This window comes from Xiphophorus hellerii, chromosome 1 (assembly GCF_003331165.1).
Source record: "Xiphophorus hellerii strain 12219 chromosome 1, Xiphophorus_hellerii-4.1, whole genome shotgun sequence".
NCBI lineage: Eukaryota > Metazoa > Chordata > Actinopteri > Cyprinodontiformes > Poeciliidae > Xiphophorus > Xiphophorus hellerii.
In genome coordinates, this window is record NC_045672.1 from 3418795 (window position 1) to 3439631 (window position 20837).

At 39.6% G+C, this 20837-nt stretch overlaps 1 protein-coding gene and 1 long non-coding RNA gene across 3 annotated transcripts in view; one reads left to right on the plus strand and one right to left on the minus strand.

Annotated features, from left to right (window-relative positions):
* LOC116720590 (uncharacterized) overlaps positions 1-20837 on the plus strand; it is a 957300-nt gene that overhangs the window by 497217 nt on the left and 439246 nt on the right. The gene's annotated exons all lie outside the window — the stretch shown is intronic.
* krt5 (keratin 5) lies at positions 1262-5674 on the minus strand. Of its 2 annotated transcripts, XM_032563619.1 has the most exons (10): positions 5022-5674; positions 3592-3800; positions 3417-3477; positions 3205-3300; positions 2948-3112; positions 2735-2860; positions 2412-2632; positions 2265-2323; positions 2140-2168; positions 1262-2109 (listed from the first exon to the last, which is right to left on the minus strand). In XM_032563619.1, the coding sequence occupies exons 1-10, from the start codon at positions 5547-5549 to the stop codon at positions 1942-1944; spliced, it is 1662 nt and encodes a 553-aa protein (XP_032419510.1). In that variant the 5' UTR covers positions 5550-5674; the 3' UTR covers positions 1262-1941. The 2 variants fall into 2 exon arrangements, with proteins under 2 accessions (XP_032419510.1, XP_032419500.1); XM_032563609.1 differs by having other exon boundaries at positions 1262-2168.

The window sequence follows — 20837 nt, forward strand, 5'->3', positions numbered from 1 at the left end:
GGGTTGATTGTTCATAATCCATTTTTTAAATTTTACTATGTGGTAGGTATTCAGGGATATTTTTGTTGTTCTGAATGCATTTAGTAGCTTTAAGCACCTGTGTTGATAAACTCACTGCTCCCAGTTCAGTGTGTACTAGCCATGGCAAAAAATTCTTCAAATATGGCTGTGTATAATTTTTTTCTTTCCATTTTCAGTTGACCAAAAATCAAAAAATGACAGAGTGGTCATTTGTTTTGTTTTATGTTTTATAATTGGATACAAAAAAATTAAAATATCTTTTTTTTTCTTTTTTCTTTTACTGTTGGATCAAAAAATACAAAATGTTTGGGTTTATGTGAAATTGTACAAAACTATTTTAAATGTCAAAAGTGCTTTGATATTATTGATGTGGAAAAACTAAAAAAGAGCAGCTTGAATGATGATTATTAAGCACAATGGTAGCCTATGCTAAGCAAAATGAATGTTAGAGTATGTTTCCCAGTGCATATAATTCAATCAGCCTTTAAATCTTTCTCTTCAAATCCCCTGACGCCCGTTCCCGAGCACAGTAGGTAATTCATTTGTTGCAGCTTGCAGGAAATGTCTGTGTGTGTCATACTAGTGTTGAATAAGTCTGTAATCAAACCGTTGTGCGGTTCCTGCACAGCTTCCATGGTGTCACCAGGTAACTTGCACTTTTGCACACAGAACAGTTTCTAGATCAAGTAAATTCTGTCTGTTTTTGCATTTTGTATTTTTTGATACACAGATTCTGTTGCAGTTAATGCAGGATTGCAGGCTGTGAAAACTTAGAATAGTTATAACAAAATACCAAGTAAGATGTTATCCTTGGTTTTATATGAGGAACACTGCACTCCTTGTACAGAAAATATTTTACACTATTTGAAAACAAAACTGAACTTGACTGCATTGTTTGAAAAGAAGGACCAATTTGGAATATACATGATTGACTTGAAATCTACCTGAATGATTTGATAGAATTAATTTTTTTTAAAGTATCTCGAGATATATTTGTTGTGAATTGTCACCATATAAATAAGCTGAATTGATCCGAGTTGAAATTGAAGCAAATCTCTCAATTTAAATCCAACTTCAGCAAGAGTTAAACATGACATTGCTGCATTAGTGCTACAGGTAGTCATTATATTATAATATTCCTCGTCTGGACCAGAAAATAATTATTAGAGATGACAAGCTTGAAGAAAGAATTTTTGAATATTTGAATATTTGAAGAAAGAAAAACACAAAATCAACCAAATGAATATGAATTCAGATTTATTGCAGCTTTTTTTTTTTGATGGTACAGTTCATAATAAATCTGGTAGTTGCAGTCAGCCCTATGCATTTAGTTTTACAGTTGTTGTTGAAAGTAAAGCATGATCACACACACCATGTAGTTTAAACAGTGGACAGCTCATGTTCTCTCAAAACATGAATAGAAAAAAAGAGACAAAAAACAATCAACTTGTCTGTTACATGTGGCTGCTTTTAAAGATGGCAAACTGCACAGGATGATGTATGTGAGACAACAGAAGAGGTATGAGGCTAATATTCTAGGCTAGAAAATCCCTGCTCCTCAGGTACAAAGCCACTTCCTGTTCTCTGTTTTTGTGCAGCGGTGGTTACCCTGTATGGATTCGTTAATGTAACACTACAAATATTCCCATGTCTGTACAACAACGCATCCGGCAACCAGAAGACAGCCAGGCTGACTGATGAAAAGGAGACAGGGCTAACTCACATCTCTGCTGCTCTTTGTCTTTGGTTTAACAATCTCTCTGCCTTAACTTGTGTTCAGTAGGTTTCTCTAACTGTTTCTATGTGATTACGTTGGTTGTAAATGATAAAGCGTGTTCCTGAGGCGACTCTGTGTCCGCATGGAAAGGTGAGGGTGGAAAAGGTTGCAGAACGAGGGAAGAAGAATAGAGACCAGGACTTTTAATAACGGAGCCGAGACGAAGAGACCCTGCTGGAGCTCTTTGAGCTGATGCTGCCGCCTCCTCCTCCTATGCTCATGCCACTGCCATATCCGCCGCCACTGCCATATCCGCCGCCACTGCCATATCCACCGCCCATGCCGTAGCCACCGCCCATGCCGCCGCCCATGCCGCTGCCCATGCCGAAGCCACCTCCCATGCCTCCGCCCATGCCGCCTCCTGAACCACCTGTTAAAGAGAACAACACATTTTTAATGGACTACGTTCAACTTCCCAATGCCAAACTTTACTGGTATACTATTTTATTCTTTCACAAATACATACCAAAGCTGGAGCTTGAGGACTGCACATGGATGGTTGCACTTCCACCTCCGGAGGCAATTCTATGAAGATAATAAGTGAAAGATTCTCAGTCAACTTTACTCAAACTTCAACGTGCCCTGCTGCAGAAGGTTAGCATTAAGTTTCTACCTGGATTCCTCTCCTTCTAGGAGCTTCTTGTAGGTGGCAATCTCAATATCAAGAGCCAGTTTGACGTTCATGAGCTCCTGGTACTCGCGGACCTGGCGGGCCATGTCCTGCTTGGCTCTCTGCAGTGCCTCCTCCAGATCTTTGATGCGGAGCTTGGCATCCTTCACAGCTAGCTCGCCACGCTCCTCAGCCTCTGCAATCTGGGCCTCCAGGTTGCTTCTCTACGTGGTTGGAAACATAAAAGAACCTTCACATGCGGCCATTTCATTTTCCTTAAATCTGTCAAGATGCAAAGCTTTTATTGCCTCGCTAAATGTTCATACCTGTCCTTTGACGGCCTCGATTTCATTCTGGAGTCGGCTGATCATGCGGTTGAGATCGGCAATCTCGCTCTTTGTGTTGCGTAGGTCATCTCCGGCCTGTGATGCAGAGCTCTGCATCTCTTGGAACTGGGAATAAGTCGAGTAATAATTGTTAGTGCATTTTGTACAAAACTCAACCTGCCATCGCACTTTGATTTGAGGAGAATTTCTAACCTTCTGCTGATACCATTTCTCTGCCTCAGCTCGGCTGTTGTTGGCGATCTCCTCATACTGAGCCCTGACCTCAGCCACAATGGCATCCATGTCCAGGCCACGGCTGTTGTCCATCTCCACAATGACCGAGGTGTCCTTGATCTGTCCCTGGAGTTCATTCAGTTCCTGAATGCAAGCAAAGGGAATTATTTGACATCCTGACACACTGAGGAAAGACTAACTTGTGTGTCCTTCAGTAACATTTTTGTTTTGCTTACCGCTTCATAGATAGCTCTGAGGAAGTTGATCTCATCTTGAAGAGCATCAACCTTTGCCTCCAGCTCAATTTTGTTCATGTAGGCGGCATCTACATCCTGAAGAGGGAAAAGGGGTTGGCATTTGTCAATGGGCTTAGAGGAAATCAATAATTAATGACTCATTTATTGTTTATGGGATACAAGACTGAAAGGCAATACAATGGTTTGCACACCTTCTTGAGGAGCACAAATTCATTCTCCACACCGGCACGCTTGTTGATTTCGTCTTCATACCTGGGTGTGAAAAAATTGTGAAAGATGGGTTTGAATGTACTGAAAAAATATAACAGACATAATCTGGTGCCAGGTGGGTTTAGTATGTCACAACAATGGTGGTCTTGCACTCACTTGTTCTTGAAGTCCTCCACCAGATTCTGCATGTTCTTCAGCTCTCCCTCCAGCTTCATCTTCTCGTTGCCGAGCCCATCCAGCTGTCTGCGGAGGTTGGCAATGTAGGCCTCAAACATTGCATCAATGTTGGAGCGGGTGGTGGTCTGTTCCTGCAGGAGGCTCCATTTGGTCTCCAGCATTTTGTTCTGCTGCTCCAGGAAGCGGACCTGAACAAATGTTCAACATGCTTAGAAACACTTTTCCCTTTGCTTGCTTTAATGTTCTACAGATGACTTGTGTAAGCTTTCTTTTAGTTGGCTTTCCCACAGAAAAAAAGATTATGTATACAAAATATTGCCAGTTGCTGTGTCTACTTCCCCCTCAGGGTAGGGATGATCTTGGTCCTCTACATGAGGGTGACTCATTGAGAAGTGTAACTGAATGCGACTTTCTATAAGAAGATTATCGTGAGAGGAAAAACTCACATAATGCGTTTCTTGTTTTTGTTGAAGTGATTAAATCTTAAGGATTAAAGAATCTAATCCATTTTGTGTAGGTGTAAATATTTTTCCTAAGCTAAAGTGAGGTTTAGGTTGGCACACCTAAGTTCAGCCCCTCCCTTAAACACCTGACATTGATGCCCCCTCGATACAAGGATGCATACTTTCACTGAGTGAACATGCCTGCCTGAAACTCCCAACAATAAATTCATTGTGGACCAATGTCAACTGACAACCCTTTACTAGTTGGGCAAAATGATCAAGTAATGCCTAGTCCACAATATCTTGCAACTGGGGATTTCTTGGACCACTTTGCATCTATGTTGAGTCTTGATAATCTCGTGTGTGAGGTGTGGTGTTTACTCAGCAGGGAAAGCTAACTGTGCACTTTCTCACACAGGGCGTGGTGCACTTGTATTTATTCAAGCAACCATCTACGTGTAATTTGGCAAAGAAGTTGTCACTGCATGCAAAAGAAATTCCAGCAACTACTTTTTGCACAAGGATTTTGAAAGAATGCATCGAGGCTTAAGGGAATAAAAGTCCTCCTGTTGCATGAATGAAGAAGCTCTGCAGCACTGTGCCGTCATGGTTACAGGTGGTAACCTGATCTCTTCTTGCACAAACACTGAGAGCTACCAGTCACTGGATATGACCACTCTAGAGTTTCCTGCTTCCTGCTCTGCACAGAAACACCTGGTAAGAGACCCGTCACGGTTGAATGAAACTCAGTAAGAGCGGTTGGCTTTCAGTTTGTGAACAGATGCCCATCATCATGCTGAGGACCCCCTTCGAGATGAAACATGCCAACTCTGCTAGCAACTTCATATTGACAGTCTACAAGATTGGAACAGTCACTGTGTACTGATGACCTCTTCAGAAGAAAGTCAACAGCAATGCACAAATCATTTCTAAAGTTTTTTAAATTGATATGTAGTAAAAACATACCTTGTCAATGAAGCTGGCAAAGCGGTTATTGAGTGTCTTGATTTGCTCTTTCTCCTGGGTACGGACAGTCTGGATGTTGGGGTCAATCTCAAGGTTCAGGGGAGCCAACAGGCTCTGGTTGACTTGGACATTTGTGATGGGGGGTGCAATGAAACCTCCAGCACCGCCACCGAAGCCTCCGGCGCCGCCACCAGCACCGAAGCCACCACCAGCACCGAAGCCACCACCGAAACCGGCACCTCCACCGTAGCCACCACCAGCGCCGCCACCGTAGCCACCACCAGCGCCGCCACCGTAGCCACCATATGAAGAGCCACCGCTGAAACCGCCACCCATGCTCGATCTCAGCATCAAGCCACCTGCGCTTGATGAGGCCATTTGGTAAGATGATGGTCTGAGGGAAATAGCGGATTTTGAGGAAAATCCTCCTCCCCCTCCTCCTACGCGGACACTGCCACCAAAACCACCGCCGCCACTGGAACCATAGCTGGTCCTGGTTGTCTTCACGCTCATTGTTCTGGTCGACATGGCTGGTCTAGTTTCTTCTGGGAAGTAGTTTGCAGAAAAAAGGAGGAGGAACAGAGACAGAGAGAGGTTTGGCAGAGATGTGGAGCACACTAAGAGGAGAGCCAAGTCCCTCTAAGTGCCTTCGAACTGTAAGAGATGGATATTTATCTGCCTCAGAGTGAAGGAGGTCCCAATAAGCCCAGCCTCCTCCCAGATTCTCCTCCAATTACTTGGACCCTTGAAGCTGCTCTCCCAGGCAGGTACTCTGGCTCGGAGCCACTCAGCCTGTCAGACAGGTAACAGCGCTGCCTTGTAAAGCGATCTGGGCTCGACACACCCTCACACAGGGTGAGGGGAGGATAGGCATTTTGGCAAAGACCGTTTCATGGGATAAGCTAGGGGCTTTCAGAGAGGTGTGGGAGGGCGGGGGCCCTAATTACAGACTCACACAGTACCCTTTACTGCTGTTGTATCTTTTTGCAAGAACAAAGCTTTAAATGTTCCCAGCACCTTAATAAATACATTTATTTATTTACATTAAATTAAGACTTAAATTAATTATGCAAACTCGAGACTATTGTCTAAATTCCACTATAGTGTAAATTTAGTCTTTTTTTTTTTTTGCCCTTTTCTATACCATCTGCTAACAGTGACCAGTCTAAAATACAGATAACAGTCACAAAAAAAGAGAAAGAATGTAGAAAAAAAATTAAACTATCTACTTAGTATTAGCTTTTTTTGAAGCCAATGTTGCAATGCATTTGTATTAAAAATGAGCTGAGATATGGTCAAAACAGAACACTACAAGCCTTGAGTCAAGAATGTATTTCATTAAGTAGATAAAATGTCTCTGAACTGGGTCTTAAAGTACAAGGGGAGGTGCTTTTCAAATACAGAATGTTTTAACATTTTGACTTGTTCCAACTACAAACTTCTCTGATTCTGACTGAAATATTATGTGATAGACCAATAGAAAATAATACATCATTGGAAAGTGGAGCATAGAAATTTAAAAAAGGTTTTACAAATAAAAATCCTTAAATATTGTGGAATACATTTGTTTTCAGCCACTGTATGTTAACACTTTGTAGAATCATCTGTTGCTGGAATTACTATTGTCAGTCAGTTGCAGTATAGACAAAAGAAATTTATATTCTATTAATTTAGCTTTTTTGACAGCCTTTGCTATTTTTATTTATTTGTTTCCTTATCTTTCTTCTGGTGTAACTCTCGTGTAGCTTCAGTATGCAAGGGAATGTATTTCTTCTTTTTTTCCGCAAAAAAAACAAATCAAATTTTCAATAGACATTGATAGAAAAAAAATATTAGGTTCTAAAACATTTTTGAAAACTTTGCATTATCTTTCATCTGCACTAGTTTCCATGAATTAAATGTATGAATTAAATACATTAAAGTTGGTGGTTGGAATATAAAAAGCTTGAGGGGTTTGAATACTTTTGGAAGGTGCAGTATGTCTTGAAATAGTAAAGTCAGTATTTTGATGCTGAATTGTTGATGGAATACTGGCGCAAAATAAATAAGAAAAGTGAAAGTGTGTGAGGTTGATGTTTCTGAGTAAGTAATAAAATGTACAGATCAAAGAAGGATAGGAAAATAATTTCACTTCCAAAGAAATTCCTTTCTTGCTTTAGACTGAGTTGTGGTGAGATGGTCAGATTTCTCACGAAGAAGAAACTGGTTTGGCAGAAGATTCCTAGGAGGCAGAGAACAACGTTGATGAAGACAAAGTTCTCTAAATATATATATATATATATATATATATATATATAATATATAACAACAAAGAAGCACACACATTTTTACGTATTATCTTTAAAGTAAAAAACAATGGAAAAATCATCTCATCAATGAATAGACCAAGAAACATCTATCAGATCCCAAAATGACTAATAACTAATGGGGTTCAGGCCCACAGCTTGCAGCTGCTACAGAGGATTTCAGATTCCACCTTCAGCACTCATCATTCTGTACTTAACAGTTCAATTAACTTCTTTCTGGGAGCAAGAAATCAAAACATTTTACATCCATATAGACATCTCAGCTTTAATAAGGTCATTTCAAAGTTGGGTCTCTCAATCGAAGATGAGCCTGCAGCTAAACGGCAGCTTGCAGGAGAGCTACTAAATTTCTTGTTCTGGCAGATCTGGAGCTGTCAATACCTGTTCAGAGTACTAACAACTCCACTCAAGGTGTTGCCCTCACAGACTCTCCTATAGCGCATCAGAATCAGCTTTAGGGCACAGCTGAGCCACACCCCAGATGAAAAATGCCAGTGCTTTCCTTCGGCTCCCAAAATGTTCTCATCACAATACACAATACATTAAAGATCTGCTGCTGTTGTATCAACCTTCCAGACCTCTCAGGCCTTCTGGGTTCTGGTCTGCTCTGCATCCCCAGAACCAGAACCAAATGAGGAGAAGCAGCTTTCAGCATCTATGCACCACAAATCTGGAGCAAACTTCCAGAAAACTGTAAAACAGATGAAACACTGACTTCCTTTAAATCTCAACTAAAAACCCACCTGTTTAGAATTGTATTTGAAAGGTAATCAATTACAAATTTAATGATGGCACTTGACTTAATGTAATGTTTTGATTGTTGATTCTATATTGCACGACTTTGTATTTTTGTGTTTGTTATGATGTAAAGCACTTTGAAATGTCTTGCTGCTGAAATGTGCTATACAAATAAAATTTGATTGATTGATTGATTGATCCAAGAAGAGTTTTAACACTGCGGAAACTTCCAGGCATCAGCAAGTAAATATTTTTCATCAAAATTAAAGTTAGGTCATGTGAATAATCTCCTGGAAACACAATCTCTGGTTTGGTTATTTCCAGCATCTTGTAGTACAGTGGGGTGCAAGAGACTGGCAACCTCGCCGAGGTGCCCCCTTCTTATAGTGGAAACACATTCAGTAGATAAAGTGATGAAAAATAATCAAAAATACAGAAATAGAGGTCGTTGCTGAACACATTAGTAATTGATTTGAGTTTACACTGTTAAGAAACCAGCTTCTAATTACCTGCTCAACAGAATCCAAGATATATACGTCCATCAAGGCCATTGACATCCTTAGCAAGTCTTATCTTGTCCACTGTTTTGTAGTGCAGGAAGATGTCAGTCATGTTATTTCTTTCAATAGACGTACCTACTACTTGTTTTGAACTATAAGGAAATAAAAAAAAAACTATTATCACAGTGTATACATTTTGCAGGATGCAGTAACTGAAGATGGTACTGTGAAGTGAAAGTTTCTTTTATTATTATTTATTATCACAACAACCATGGTCACTTGCTGGATCAAGACTTTTCAGGACAGTCATGTGGTGACTGACGAGGGAAAAGTTGAACTTTTTGAAGGGTGTGTGTCCAATTACATTAAGCATAAAACAAACATCACATTCAGAAATGTCACTTCATGCCAATGGTCAAAGATGGTGATGGCAGTGTGGTGATCTCAGGAAGCTTTGCTGGATCAAAACCTGGACAATTGCCATAATTGTTGTACACCTGAGCACCACTGAATGAATAGGAAGAATAATCATTCTTAAGTCAGTATCAGGCCCTAAAACATCCTGACTGGGTCATCCTATGGATGTTGTTTCCATGCTTTTGGTTTAGTTAAAGCAAATAACTTAGGTGAACTAATCCTATGTGATGCACTGCATGATGTAACGGAGTCTGTCTTACAAACAATATTTTCTCTAAAAAGAAGGCATTATGCATCATCTGAAGCCATTGAAATACGTATTTGTCAAATTTGCTTAGGAGTAGTGAAAGTCGAAGGTTTTGACCTGCCCCTTTTTTCTATTCAGTTGCGGCTAATCTTTCAAGATACATTCATACAGGACGTCTTAAGTCATTCAAACAGTGACTTAATCAGTCAATTCTAACCAATCGTCTTTTTTAACCACTCATCTATGCAAAAATATAAGAAGAGTATTTCAGACCTTCCTCCACTTATTTACCTCTCCTGCTCCTCCAGTGCTACACCCAGGACCATCAAGAGATAAAACCTTTTTAAAATGTTCTCTGCCCACCCTTGGAGCTTACTCTTACTTTCTTATTTTGAGATGTTAAAAAGACTTCTTGAATCTTTCCTGAAAGCAACCATCTAACAAGAGGAAGTCAGAGCCCATTTGGAGGAAGATCCTTTTAGCCATTTTCTTATTCTGTTGGAGATCAGCAGCTGATAAAAGACGGTACAGTATAAATATATACCAACACATCAACAGTAGTCTCATCTTTTGACTGAACTCCAGTGCAGATCTTCAGATTTAAATAGGGTCTACATTTACATTTGTTGATTAAACCACAATGCATCACTGAGTAGACGTGAGACCTTGTTTAAGTGTATGTGACCAGGAAAACTTCAGCTTGTTTTTATGAAATATTTTTAGTCAAGCATCTACTAACTATAACTTTTTTACTGTCACTCTAAGAAGTTCCACTTTGGATGGACGTTTCGGAGTTTCTGATAAAACTGGAACTTCAGCAGAGACATTTGAAGGCTTCAGCATCTGAGTCAGATTTGACCAAAGTCACAACTTGTAGAAAGTAAAACAGACATGGTGATTCATGTTACACATCCACCCATCTTACACTGCTGGTGTTGAGTCAGGTCAATAAGCCAATAAGGTCTTAGTGAACCTATTCACACAGTCCTGTTAGTCTAGTGTTAATCAGACAAGTGTGTTTTTCCCAGTTGTCCCTGGGTGAACACACCCAGGGACGGCATTCTGCTTGGACACCCCTAAAGGATATTGTAGTCAGATGAACAACTAAGCAACTTTCTTTCAACTGAAGAAGTTCCAGCCCAAATTCTCAGTTTGGGACATGACCATAGAAAGAATAAACTCTACACAAGATCTTGTGGATATTGTTGAAACAACATCAGTGGCACAAGCCGGATTTTCTTGAAAGTGCCTGGATAATATTCATAGTCCTTCTTGATTTATCGTTAAAATTATTTTATTTCAACCAATGCCTCATTTACACCAAGGGTTGCAGTACAGGTCAGTGTGGTTCTATACGCTATTTTGTATGTTTCCATTGTAGGCCCATTGGATAATGGCACAGTATCATTAGGACAGCGCTACTGGTGACCATTGATTGAGAAACAGAAAAATATCACTGCTTGCGACAAGCAAGAGACATACTATAGACATACAGTACTATAGACATACTATAAAGGGCAGCTGTGGTTACTACCCAGTAGATTGACACCATCAATTTATGAATGAGTGTGTGAATAGGTTAATGACTTAATGCAGTCATTAAGTCATTAACAATTTAATGGCTTAAGTCATTAATGACTTAGTCCTCTGGACTTCATAAAGCACTATACAAATACAGGCTATTGCATGACTCAACATTAGATGTTTGGGTTTAACACCATCTGAGTCCAACTGGTGGTAGAAATGCCCTCCAGAATTCACCTGCCACTGACGTCTACTGTATTCCAATATGCTAAGGTCAGGAATCAGCAGCCATTTTTTTCCAAAGAAAGCATGCTTACCTCTTTACCATCTCTCAAAACGTTGTGGAAAAAATGCTTTTTGGTCTGGTAAAACCTAAGAACACATTTTAGAACATATATACAAAAACATTTGTTTGAGACAAAACTAAGGCAGAGAATGACCAAAGAAAGACACAGTAACCGAGTTTCCGGACACCACATAATTGCTCAATTTGATATTTTGCTAATAAATTTGCTTAATGAAAACTCACCAACTTCAAGAAAACTTTCATTTTTGATAAAAAGTTTTGGCACAAGGATGAGGTGGTTTTATGGCAGTATCAAAATTTATGTATTTTGGAAAACTGCAATGGAAACACTTTTTTTGAATCACTAGTCATGAGATCAACAACTGGATGTTGCCACTGGTGCAAACCAGAAGAATGAAAAGCTGTTGAATGCCGGCCAGTTTAAACCCTAACAATTTAGGTAAATGATTTTATTTTTAGCATGACTTTGGGTCAAAAATATTTCCAAATCAACACAATTCCTTCAACAGAACAAAAATAAGAGTTTTGGGACAGATTTCTGTAGAAACTGAAAAACTATTGTAATGTAAAGTAAGATGTGGGATGATGACAGACTCCTACCAAGAATGTACCAAAAGATGCTGGACTTTAAAGTTATTCATAATGATTTTAGATTACAAAAGTCTCCCATTTGGGGGCGTGCTGTGGTGGCGCAGGGGGTTAGCACGCCCCACGTTTGGAGGCCTTAGTCCTCGACGCGGACATCGCGGGTTCGACTCCCAGTCCCGATGACCTTTGCCGCATGTCTTTCACCCTCCTTCCTGTCTGCCTACTGTCGAAAAAAAAAAAAAAAAAACGAGCCACTAGCGCCGCAAAAACTCTTCCGAGAAAAAAATGGAAAAAAAAAAACGTCTCCCATTTGAACATGTAATACACAAATTCTTCTAATTTGAAATAAGTTCAAACCTAATATAACATGCATATTTTGGACCATGGGAGTGCAAACCAAAGTACCAAGGAGAGCATGTAGAAAAAAATGCAAACTCCACATGTTAAGGCCTGGCTCAATATGTAAATAAGCAACAACTAGAAATGCATTTTCAATAATCCAATCCGATTTAAGATAAATGCAAAGTATGTCCATAACCTCTTAACATCTAATAATTAAAGCTAGATAGTGTGCTTTAGCATGGCTTCAGGACCACACCTTACTTTACACAATGCTCCAACTGTTTATTTAGCTTCACAGTTTATGTCTGGTTCAGTAAGCTAGCACTACTGAACTTATAAATCAGGAAGTGTCTGCAGAATCTGACTAGCGTTGCATGTTTTTATACATTTCTGCATCATCAATATAGAACTTTATCTTTCTCCCAAAGGTTTCAGGTACACTGGAGGTCCTGCCACAAAAAAAACAAAAACATCTGAAACATGAAAACAAACAAAAACAAAAAAAATAAGCACAATTGATTTATATTTTACATTTTATGAAATGTGTTTTTGTTTTTCAGGGTTTTCAGAGATAAAAAAGAAAGAAAGTTCTCTCCTCATCGAAAGCGTTGACAGTTTTTTTTACCTCTCACGACTGTGAAAGGCAGCATTTCAGGCTTTCTAGTCAGCACATGTAGAGGAATGTTCACATACTCATTTTGCCTGTGAGAAACAACAGATGGGAGTTTACTCCACTGAAACTTGGCAAGAAGAACCGCAGAGAGTTCAAAGAGTAATAATGAGACATAGACTCTGTGCCGTGTTCTTGATCGTGTTTAGATGATTATAGTCTGAAGTTCTCTTTTAACTGGATCTATATTATAAATTATGGGACCAAACTTTGTATTTGCTTTAATCTTACAGTCACTAAATAATTGCCCAGGTTTGAAGAGTATGTTGTCATGGTTTTGAGCAGTTTGAGTGTCAGTCAACTAAGACAAGTCAATGAAAACCAAAGCAACCAGAAACAATTGAAACCTGATATTTACTCCTACTGCATGAAAAGACACAACCTGTTTTTTGAGTGTCTGACACAAAATCAGACCAAACATTGCTAGCTTTAGGTCAGCTTGGATTACCAAAGTTGGTTCAATTTACTAAAGACAGAAACATTTTTCAGACTGTTAAAAACTTTGAAGATCTTGCTTTAATATTTTTACATAATTCTTCTTAATAACACAACCTATTTTGTGAAGTCACCAGTTCTTCCAGCAGCAAAACATCCAAACATCATGATGCCGATTGCTCTGTGAATTATTGTGAATTATTCACAAGCTTTCCTTGTGTGGAGGCCATTGGAGTAGAGTAATAATAATGTTCAAGAAAGCACTTTGAAGTGATTTGAGCTTTGTGACGTGATGCCCTGTTGTTTGATCTCTGTGTTCATAGACGTGGGTGCCAAAGGTCAGCTACAATGCACAGGTAGGGTGTGGGTTTTAAACAATGAGCTATTGTTAGTAAAAGCCCAATAAATGATCTCACTTGGACCATGACACCACCACCACCAGTCTGAACCACTGACACAATGTCAGGGTTTAGAGATGATATTCTGCATACTTTAGTTGTAGTAGTGGGCTCACGTCTGCTAATTTCGGTTAGCGCTTTGGTGTTCTTGCTAACTTTGAAAACAGCTTAGCGCACTTAGCCGCCACTAAATTAAATTTTCCAGATCAATTCTAAAGCAGTACTTTATTTAGCTGTTTTGTAAACTTTCAGTGTAACAAAGTTTGACATTTATGTTGAAGTTTGGTTATCGACTATTAGGAATTCTTCAAGTAGTTAGTCGTCTATGCTTATGCTCTTATGTTAAAGCGGGTGAAGAATTTCCGTTTCCTCTCTGCACATTCTGTAATCACAAACATAGGTAGGTAGGTGTGTAGTAGCAAATTTGACCCCATTGAGGGCGATATATTATGTTGTAGCCCATACTGTGTTATTGATGCACAGTGGGAATCAACATAGATCAATTTAGTGCTTTAGCATTAAATGTTAAATGCAGTTAAATGCCAGCTTGGTGTAGTGTTATAGTCTCAGTGGAATTAATATTTTATGATTGGTGCTTTAGAGTTATTGCAACTAACCTTTGAGTTTGTGTTGCTGACCACTGCTTGGTTGCAATGATTGGTATCATCTCTCCTCTAATATTAATATGAACTGTTAATATCAAAGCAAACTGGATATCCTCTGTAAAGTTTGAGTATGAAAATCTCAACGGATCCGTAGTTCTGTGAAATATTTGAGTCTCAGCAATGACCATGCTGCATAATGCCTCTGTGCCATAAGTCTCTTAAATTCCCTTGTCCACTATGTTACATCTGAAGTTCAGCAAAGTATTAAGTAAATCAATAGGAGTGTCTAAATAGTTGAATGTGGGTTTGTAGTAAGTCATAGTGCATGGAGCCAAAGATGCATGTTTTTTAGAGCCTAAATGATGTTTCATTTATTATACGCAAAGCGAGGCAATCGGATGTCACCATAGCGACTGGAGTACAGTGTAAGCATCATTTTATTAGCTTTGCTGAAATACGCCAAACAAAACCTTTTTTACAAGATCCCTTCAGGCTAGTCAGCAAACATTGAACCACATGACATAGCAGCTGCAGAGCCTGATGTATGATTGAGCTGCAGACACAGAGAGAATAACAAATCCAGAGAGGTAGTATCTACATAACCTTTACCAAAAACAAAACAATAGCATAGATTTGAACACTATTCCAGTTAAAAATGATGTATTCTGAATTCAGGTTCTCAAATAGTTTATATATTTGGTCATTTTGATATCCTGTAAACACAAGCCAGGGTTGTTTTTGCCAGTTTCTTTTTTTTCTTTTCTTTTAAGCTACTGCATCGTCAGCGCTATCCGTCTGTGCCAAAGTAAATTTCAGTGATTAAGGTGGGGCTCTAACTTCATCCACACACAGATTTACTGCTCTCTCATTCCTCTTTCACATCCACAGTCTTAAAGTTTCCTACAAAAGCAACTGCATGGGAGGGTTAACGGGCCGCCAGAGGGGAATTCTACCTGAAGGAGAAAAAAAATCAAATCTGCCCCACCTTCGAATTACAGAGGAAAACTTAGTGAAGGTAGCAACATTTCTGGTGTGTGAGACTTGCGCATTTTAAAAATGTAAAGACATTTGTGAATAATAAGGGGCCTACCTTATTATAACATATTTTAAATATGAAAATAGGTGAAAGACATTATAAAAGTCCAACAGAGACCCAAAATAAAGGGGGGTTTCCTCAACTGGTAACCTGTCTCACTCAGATGAAGAGTTACAAAAGTATTTAACACCTTTTATGTAACTCCCCCATGATGGTCACAGGTTACAGAAAGGTACCAGGCAGTACCAGCCAGAGATAGTTCCATTCACCAGGCTCCACCTCTCTAGGATTTTTACAGCCACACCCCATACTATAATAGCCACAGGGAAAACTGGCACAGCTGATGAAAAGGTTGGACAGAAATACGGCCTTACGTGTTTTTCCACACGTACAATGAAACCAAAAAAATTCAAGATCTGTTAGAAGTTGTGTGCATTGCTAAAACGTTAGGACAATTTGTTATGATGAAACCAAGAGCAAAAGACTTAAGGGTGAAAACTGTGAAAGGGTTTTAAACAATTCAGGTAAAGTATTATAAAATGCATTTTAATTACACCAAAAACAAAGCAAAATTATTTTGAAGCTTAATGATGGTAAAGAATAAGATATGATTCCTATAATCACTCAAAATGTTGGGATGGAGTAAATTTTACCAGAGAACCACCGTTAGCCTATATCAGGGCCTTTGCAACAACTTGTGGATCTGACTGAGCTAACATCAACGGTCTTCCTTATCTTCGGTCTTGGGAGGGCGAATGGTGTTCCTGGCTTAGCAGACGCCAGCCAGCGGTGTGTCAAGTACCTTTGTGCCTTGGTATTTCCAGTTCCCAAGATGCATTTTCTTTCCAATATTGATAATATGTTCTATGAAAATCTGCAAATAGGCAAGGCACACTGTCATTATCCACCTTACTAATTACTGATTACATTCATGATTCCCAAGGTTGTGCACACCTAATTTCTGCAATCTTTAATTAAGTGAATGGTCTACCGAAGGGTGTGTCAAAAATATTCCATTGTGATGTTAGCAAAGAACAAAAGGGCCAAATTGGTTTCCTTGAAAAGATCCACCCATCTATCCATTGTCTACACTGTCTTGCCATTGTAGGGCTGCAGGGCTGCAGGGATGCAGGGATGCAGGGCTGCAGGGATGCTCATGCTTATCTAATATTTTCCTAAAAAAAATCTGTTGACTGGAATTGAGTTTAGGGTGTTTTAGGAGCCTGTAGATGGCTGCCATCATAACTAAACTGCATCAATATTCCAGAATGATAACAATCTCAAGCGAGGTCACAAAATAGGACAAGGGAAAAGCTTGTCAACTCGACTAACTTCATTACAGATCAGGAGCTTTAAAATTAAAATTTAAAGGCCTGAGAGGATCTGGAAGTATTTCACGGGAAAATAACAGAAGTTGATGTCTATATAGAAAAATACAGAGTAAATTAAGTCCCTTGAAAAAGTATTCACACCCCTTGAACTTTTGAACACTTTCTCATGTCACAACCACAAACTTCATTGTCTGTCATTAGGATTTTATATAATAAACCAACTTTTTCTACTTTCAATATGAATTAGCTTCAGCAGTGTTGCAAAGACAAATGGGCCAAAACTTCCGTCACAACTTCCTCCTGGTTCACATCTGGAGGAGAAATCTGCGCTAGAGTTTAGCTCAGGCCAAAAGAAATCCAACCTGAGCCAGACTAAGTTCACAGACAATGTGCCCGATTGAATCCAACTAATTAATTTTAATTAGAGTGAACCCAACATGTTATCTTATATTTATTAAAATTGTACTGCTTTTGTTTTCAGAGCACCATTTGAATAAGCAGCATGACTTCTCTGTTTTAGCTTTTGTTTATCGTCTTCTAGATCTATTTTGTTGCTTGTTACTGCAGGGTGAGTCAAGTGAAAAACAGTGATTAATAGGAGCGGAGCAGGGTGGGGCCGAATAACGCATTTCGTTGTACAGCGTGCTGCACTCATTCCAGTCTAATTAACTTCTGCTTCTTACTTCCTTTTCTCAACAAGGTGAACTGCCTACTCCTCTGGTTAAACACTAAATTGATTAACTCAACTTGGCATTCTCATTTAGTTTTCTCTGTTCTTAATGTACTGTAGGCTTGTTAAACATGCCATAGAAGCAAACATTTTGGGTCAGACTCAGGCTAAAGACCTAATCTCTAATCTGTGCTCTGGAATTAAACAGCCAACCTTTGAATGTGCTTTTGAACCAAACGTGTTCTAAAGCGTCCTGCCCATCATTTTTTCCACACGCCATCAGCTCCGGGCCAGTCCGGCTAGACAGAGATAATATTCAGCAGGTATTTATGTAGCTGCCTCTGCCATGTATTGTGTGCGTGAAGTTGAACATGTCTGTGCATCTACACTAAAAGGTCAGGGTGTAAATTGTAATCTATCATGAACATCTTTCAGTATTTTCTACCGTTTAAAAGAAAGAAAAAAAAACATTAATAATAGAAAATATTCCATTAGCGCAAAGATGATGTATTTGGTAGATACATCATCCAAAAGATCGGCAAATCGGAGCAAAAAGTGGTTTTACAAAGCATGTATCTGGTGGGATAAACTGTGATGGGCTGGCGACCCGTCCAGGTCGACCCGTCCAGGTCGACCCGTCCAGGTCGACGCGTCCAGGTCGACGCGTCCAGGTCGACCCGTCCAGGTCGACCCCGCCTCTCACACACAACACAGTTTCTAAATGATCAAAAATAGATTCAAAATAGATGAAACCCATTTATCATGTAGCTACTTTAAAATATACAACTCTCAAGTAGTCCAGTCAACTGTCCAATGTATACTTCTTCATCATAGACACAGCAACAAGCTAGCTTGCTAGCCAGCATATTAGCAGGTTGTTACTGGTATAGCCTTAACCACCTCAAGACAGAAGCAGTGAGAGAAGAAACTTTTGACTATTAGAAAAATATTGTTTGGAAAAATCTACATAGAATATATGAGATTAAATAGTCCTGCCATGACAAAATTTGAGACACGTGATTAATGTATCTAAGACCAAACCTACATTTTCGTTAATAAATTAAAGACATCAATAGATGAAACCCATGAATCATGTTCCTTCAAATAAACAACTCTGCACCATTTTGCATTTTATAAAATCCAGAGAAAATCCTCCGATATTTATGATTGTGATGTGACAAAATGTGCAAAACACAAAGTACTTTTTTAATATCCACTAATTTGGTTCATCAGTTCATCAACACCTCTGGAAAATATGACTGTTTTAGTAGAATGAAAAACGAAGGTGTGTGTGTGTTGTAAACTATCAAAAAAGATAAGACAGGCGTGGAAACTTGTTGAGCTGAACCCGAATTTTGAGGCGTGCTCCTCCTCGAGCAGTTTTGCAGGTACGCTGCGGGTCATAAATCAAAGCCAATGTACCCTGACTCTCGCATTTAAAATTAAATCTGGTACATATGGAGATTACACACTGAACTTTCTGCAGAGCTGTGCATGTTTGAATGACATTTACCCTGGAGATGATCTTATATGATCATGCTCACCTTTGAGAGGCCGCTTGTCACATCTCATCTCAGCTCTTACATAACACTTTGAATAATTAAGCCACGCTCTTAGTTATCCTGCAGCCATTCTCCACTTTTTACAATTGACTTAACATCTGTAGCCAAATTACCCACACACTACAATCCTTGGCAGGGATGTCTTGGGGTTTTGTCAGAAGTTTCAGCATCAGCAGCGAAAAGGAATTTTATTGTCTTTTGTTGCTCTCAGGTAGCTTATAAAAGCAAAAAGAAATTGTTCGATATTTTATTCTTTGCTTTTAAGTTACATCCTCATGTGCCACAATCAATAAAGTCACAACATGCACACCCCCACGCCCACTCACACACCCTCAGCTATTTCAGCATGAATCTGGCTGGAGGTGGCTGTTGACGTTTATCTAATTAAAACACACCTGCATGAAAAAAAGCCACATAAATTTTGTGTCACTAGTTTTGCTGAAATTATTGATGTTCATCCTCTGTCTCTTAAGAAACTCCTGCTCTTTCTGAAACTTCACCTTCAAGAAATCATCACAACGTCCATCCATCCATTATCCAATGCCCTTATCTCTCATGGGGCTGCGAAGGATGATGGTGCCCATCTCTAACGGTCAACAGGTGAGAGGCGGGGTCGACCTGGACAGGTCGCCAGTCCATCGCAGACTCACAACATGGCTCCTCTATTAACCCTTTAGCAATGTTTTTACCAGCGTTACACTGAGAAGTAGCTCCTATAATGAACTCAGCAGCTATGCAATTCCACCAGTGATTTGCTAATTGCTGCTGGCTAGTCTGAAGGAGCTGAGTGGGAGAGTCCATAGGCAGAGCTGCTCTGGGAGGTGGAAACTTGGAAGCCTGCAAATTGTAGCTCAGAGGAAGTGCTGCATCTTGAAGGTGGTGTTTGGTCCACCCAGGCATTTTGTACAGCTGAATGGTTGCCATGGCGATTAAAGGATTTCTCAAACATGCATGAAAGAATCAAAGCAACACTCCAGGTATGTTTTTTGGTGAGGGAAAAACATTATAACATGATGTAAACCTCAAAAAGTATTTTTTTCAAAAAGCTGCCCCTTTTAATGACTTTCTTCAAAAGTCAGATGTTTACATACACTGAGCTTTCCACACCGTTTGACAATTTGGCAAAGCAAACATGATGAACTCATGGCTTTAGGTAGCCTCTCTTGGGTTAATCAACAACATTTGCCACTTTGGGCAGCTCCTCCAGGGGAATCAAAAGGCCTTCGCAGGCCACCGGAGAACTGTCCATCCAGCGTGACCTGGGTCTTCCTCCTGGTGGGATGTTCCTGAAACACCTCACCAATGAGGCATTGGAGAGGCATCTTAACCAGATGTCCAACCCACTTCCACTGGTTCCTCTTGATGTGGAGAAGAAGAAGAAGAAGTGTCTCTGCTCTAAGTCCCTCAAGGTTGATCAAATATCTCACCTGGCTTCTACTAAAAAGAAAATAATTTAATCTGCTTTTAGCCACAATCTCCCTCTTTTGGTCAAAACCAACAGCTTGTGACCTTAGATGAGGTTAAGAACGTAGATTGACCAATAAATCAAGATTTGAGCCGACAGACCATTTTTTCGTCATTTGTGAACAAGACCCTAAGATACTTTAGCTCCTCCACATGGGGTAAGAATCTGTCACTGACGCAGAGGGACCACTCTACCCTTTTCCAGCTCCAAACCAAGGTCTCAGGCTTGGAGGTGTTGGTGAAGCCAACAAAAAAAACACCATCTGCAAAAAGCAGAGACCCAAATCCTGAGGCCGCTAAAACAGATCCCTTCAACACCTTGGTTGCCATCCATAAATGTTAACAGATTTGGCAAATTATGGCAACCTGGACTGAGTCCAACTCTCACCGGAAACAAGACCGACACTGCCAGCAATGTGGTGTGAGCTCTGACATAAATCATACGGGAACCTAACTGCCCAAATCAAGGGTCTGATAAGTTCCATCATAAAAAAATCTAAAAAGAATCAGACAGAATATCAGGAAGAGAACTTTGAGCTCAAGTTAATCTTTGGGCATCACTTGTATACTTGAGGTAGTTCAGGAAGGAGATAAGTTCAGCGTTCTAGAAATAAAACATCTATTGGTTTGGTGCAAAGTGTACACCAAACTAGATAAAAGCAAAATATCTGGTGAA

Excerpts from the sequence above, each read along its gene's own strand:
- krt5 (XM_032563609.1), bottom strand. The coding sequence starts at position 5,549 with ATGTCGACCAGAACAATGAGCGTGAAGACAACCAGGACCAGCTATGGT. Across the intron at positions 3,301-3,416 it reads AATTTGTGCTCCTCAAGAAG|GATGTAGATGCCGCCTACAT; the intron begins GTGTGCAAACCA and ends TTCCCTCTTCAG. Across the intron at positions 2,861-2,947 it reads AGAAATGGTATCAGCAGAAG|TTCCAAGAGATGCAGAGCTC; the intron begins GTTAGAAATTCT and ends ACTTATTCCCAG.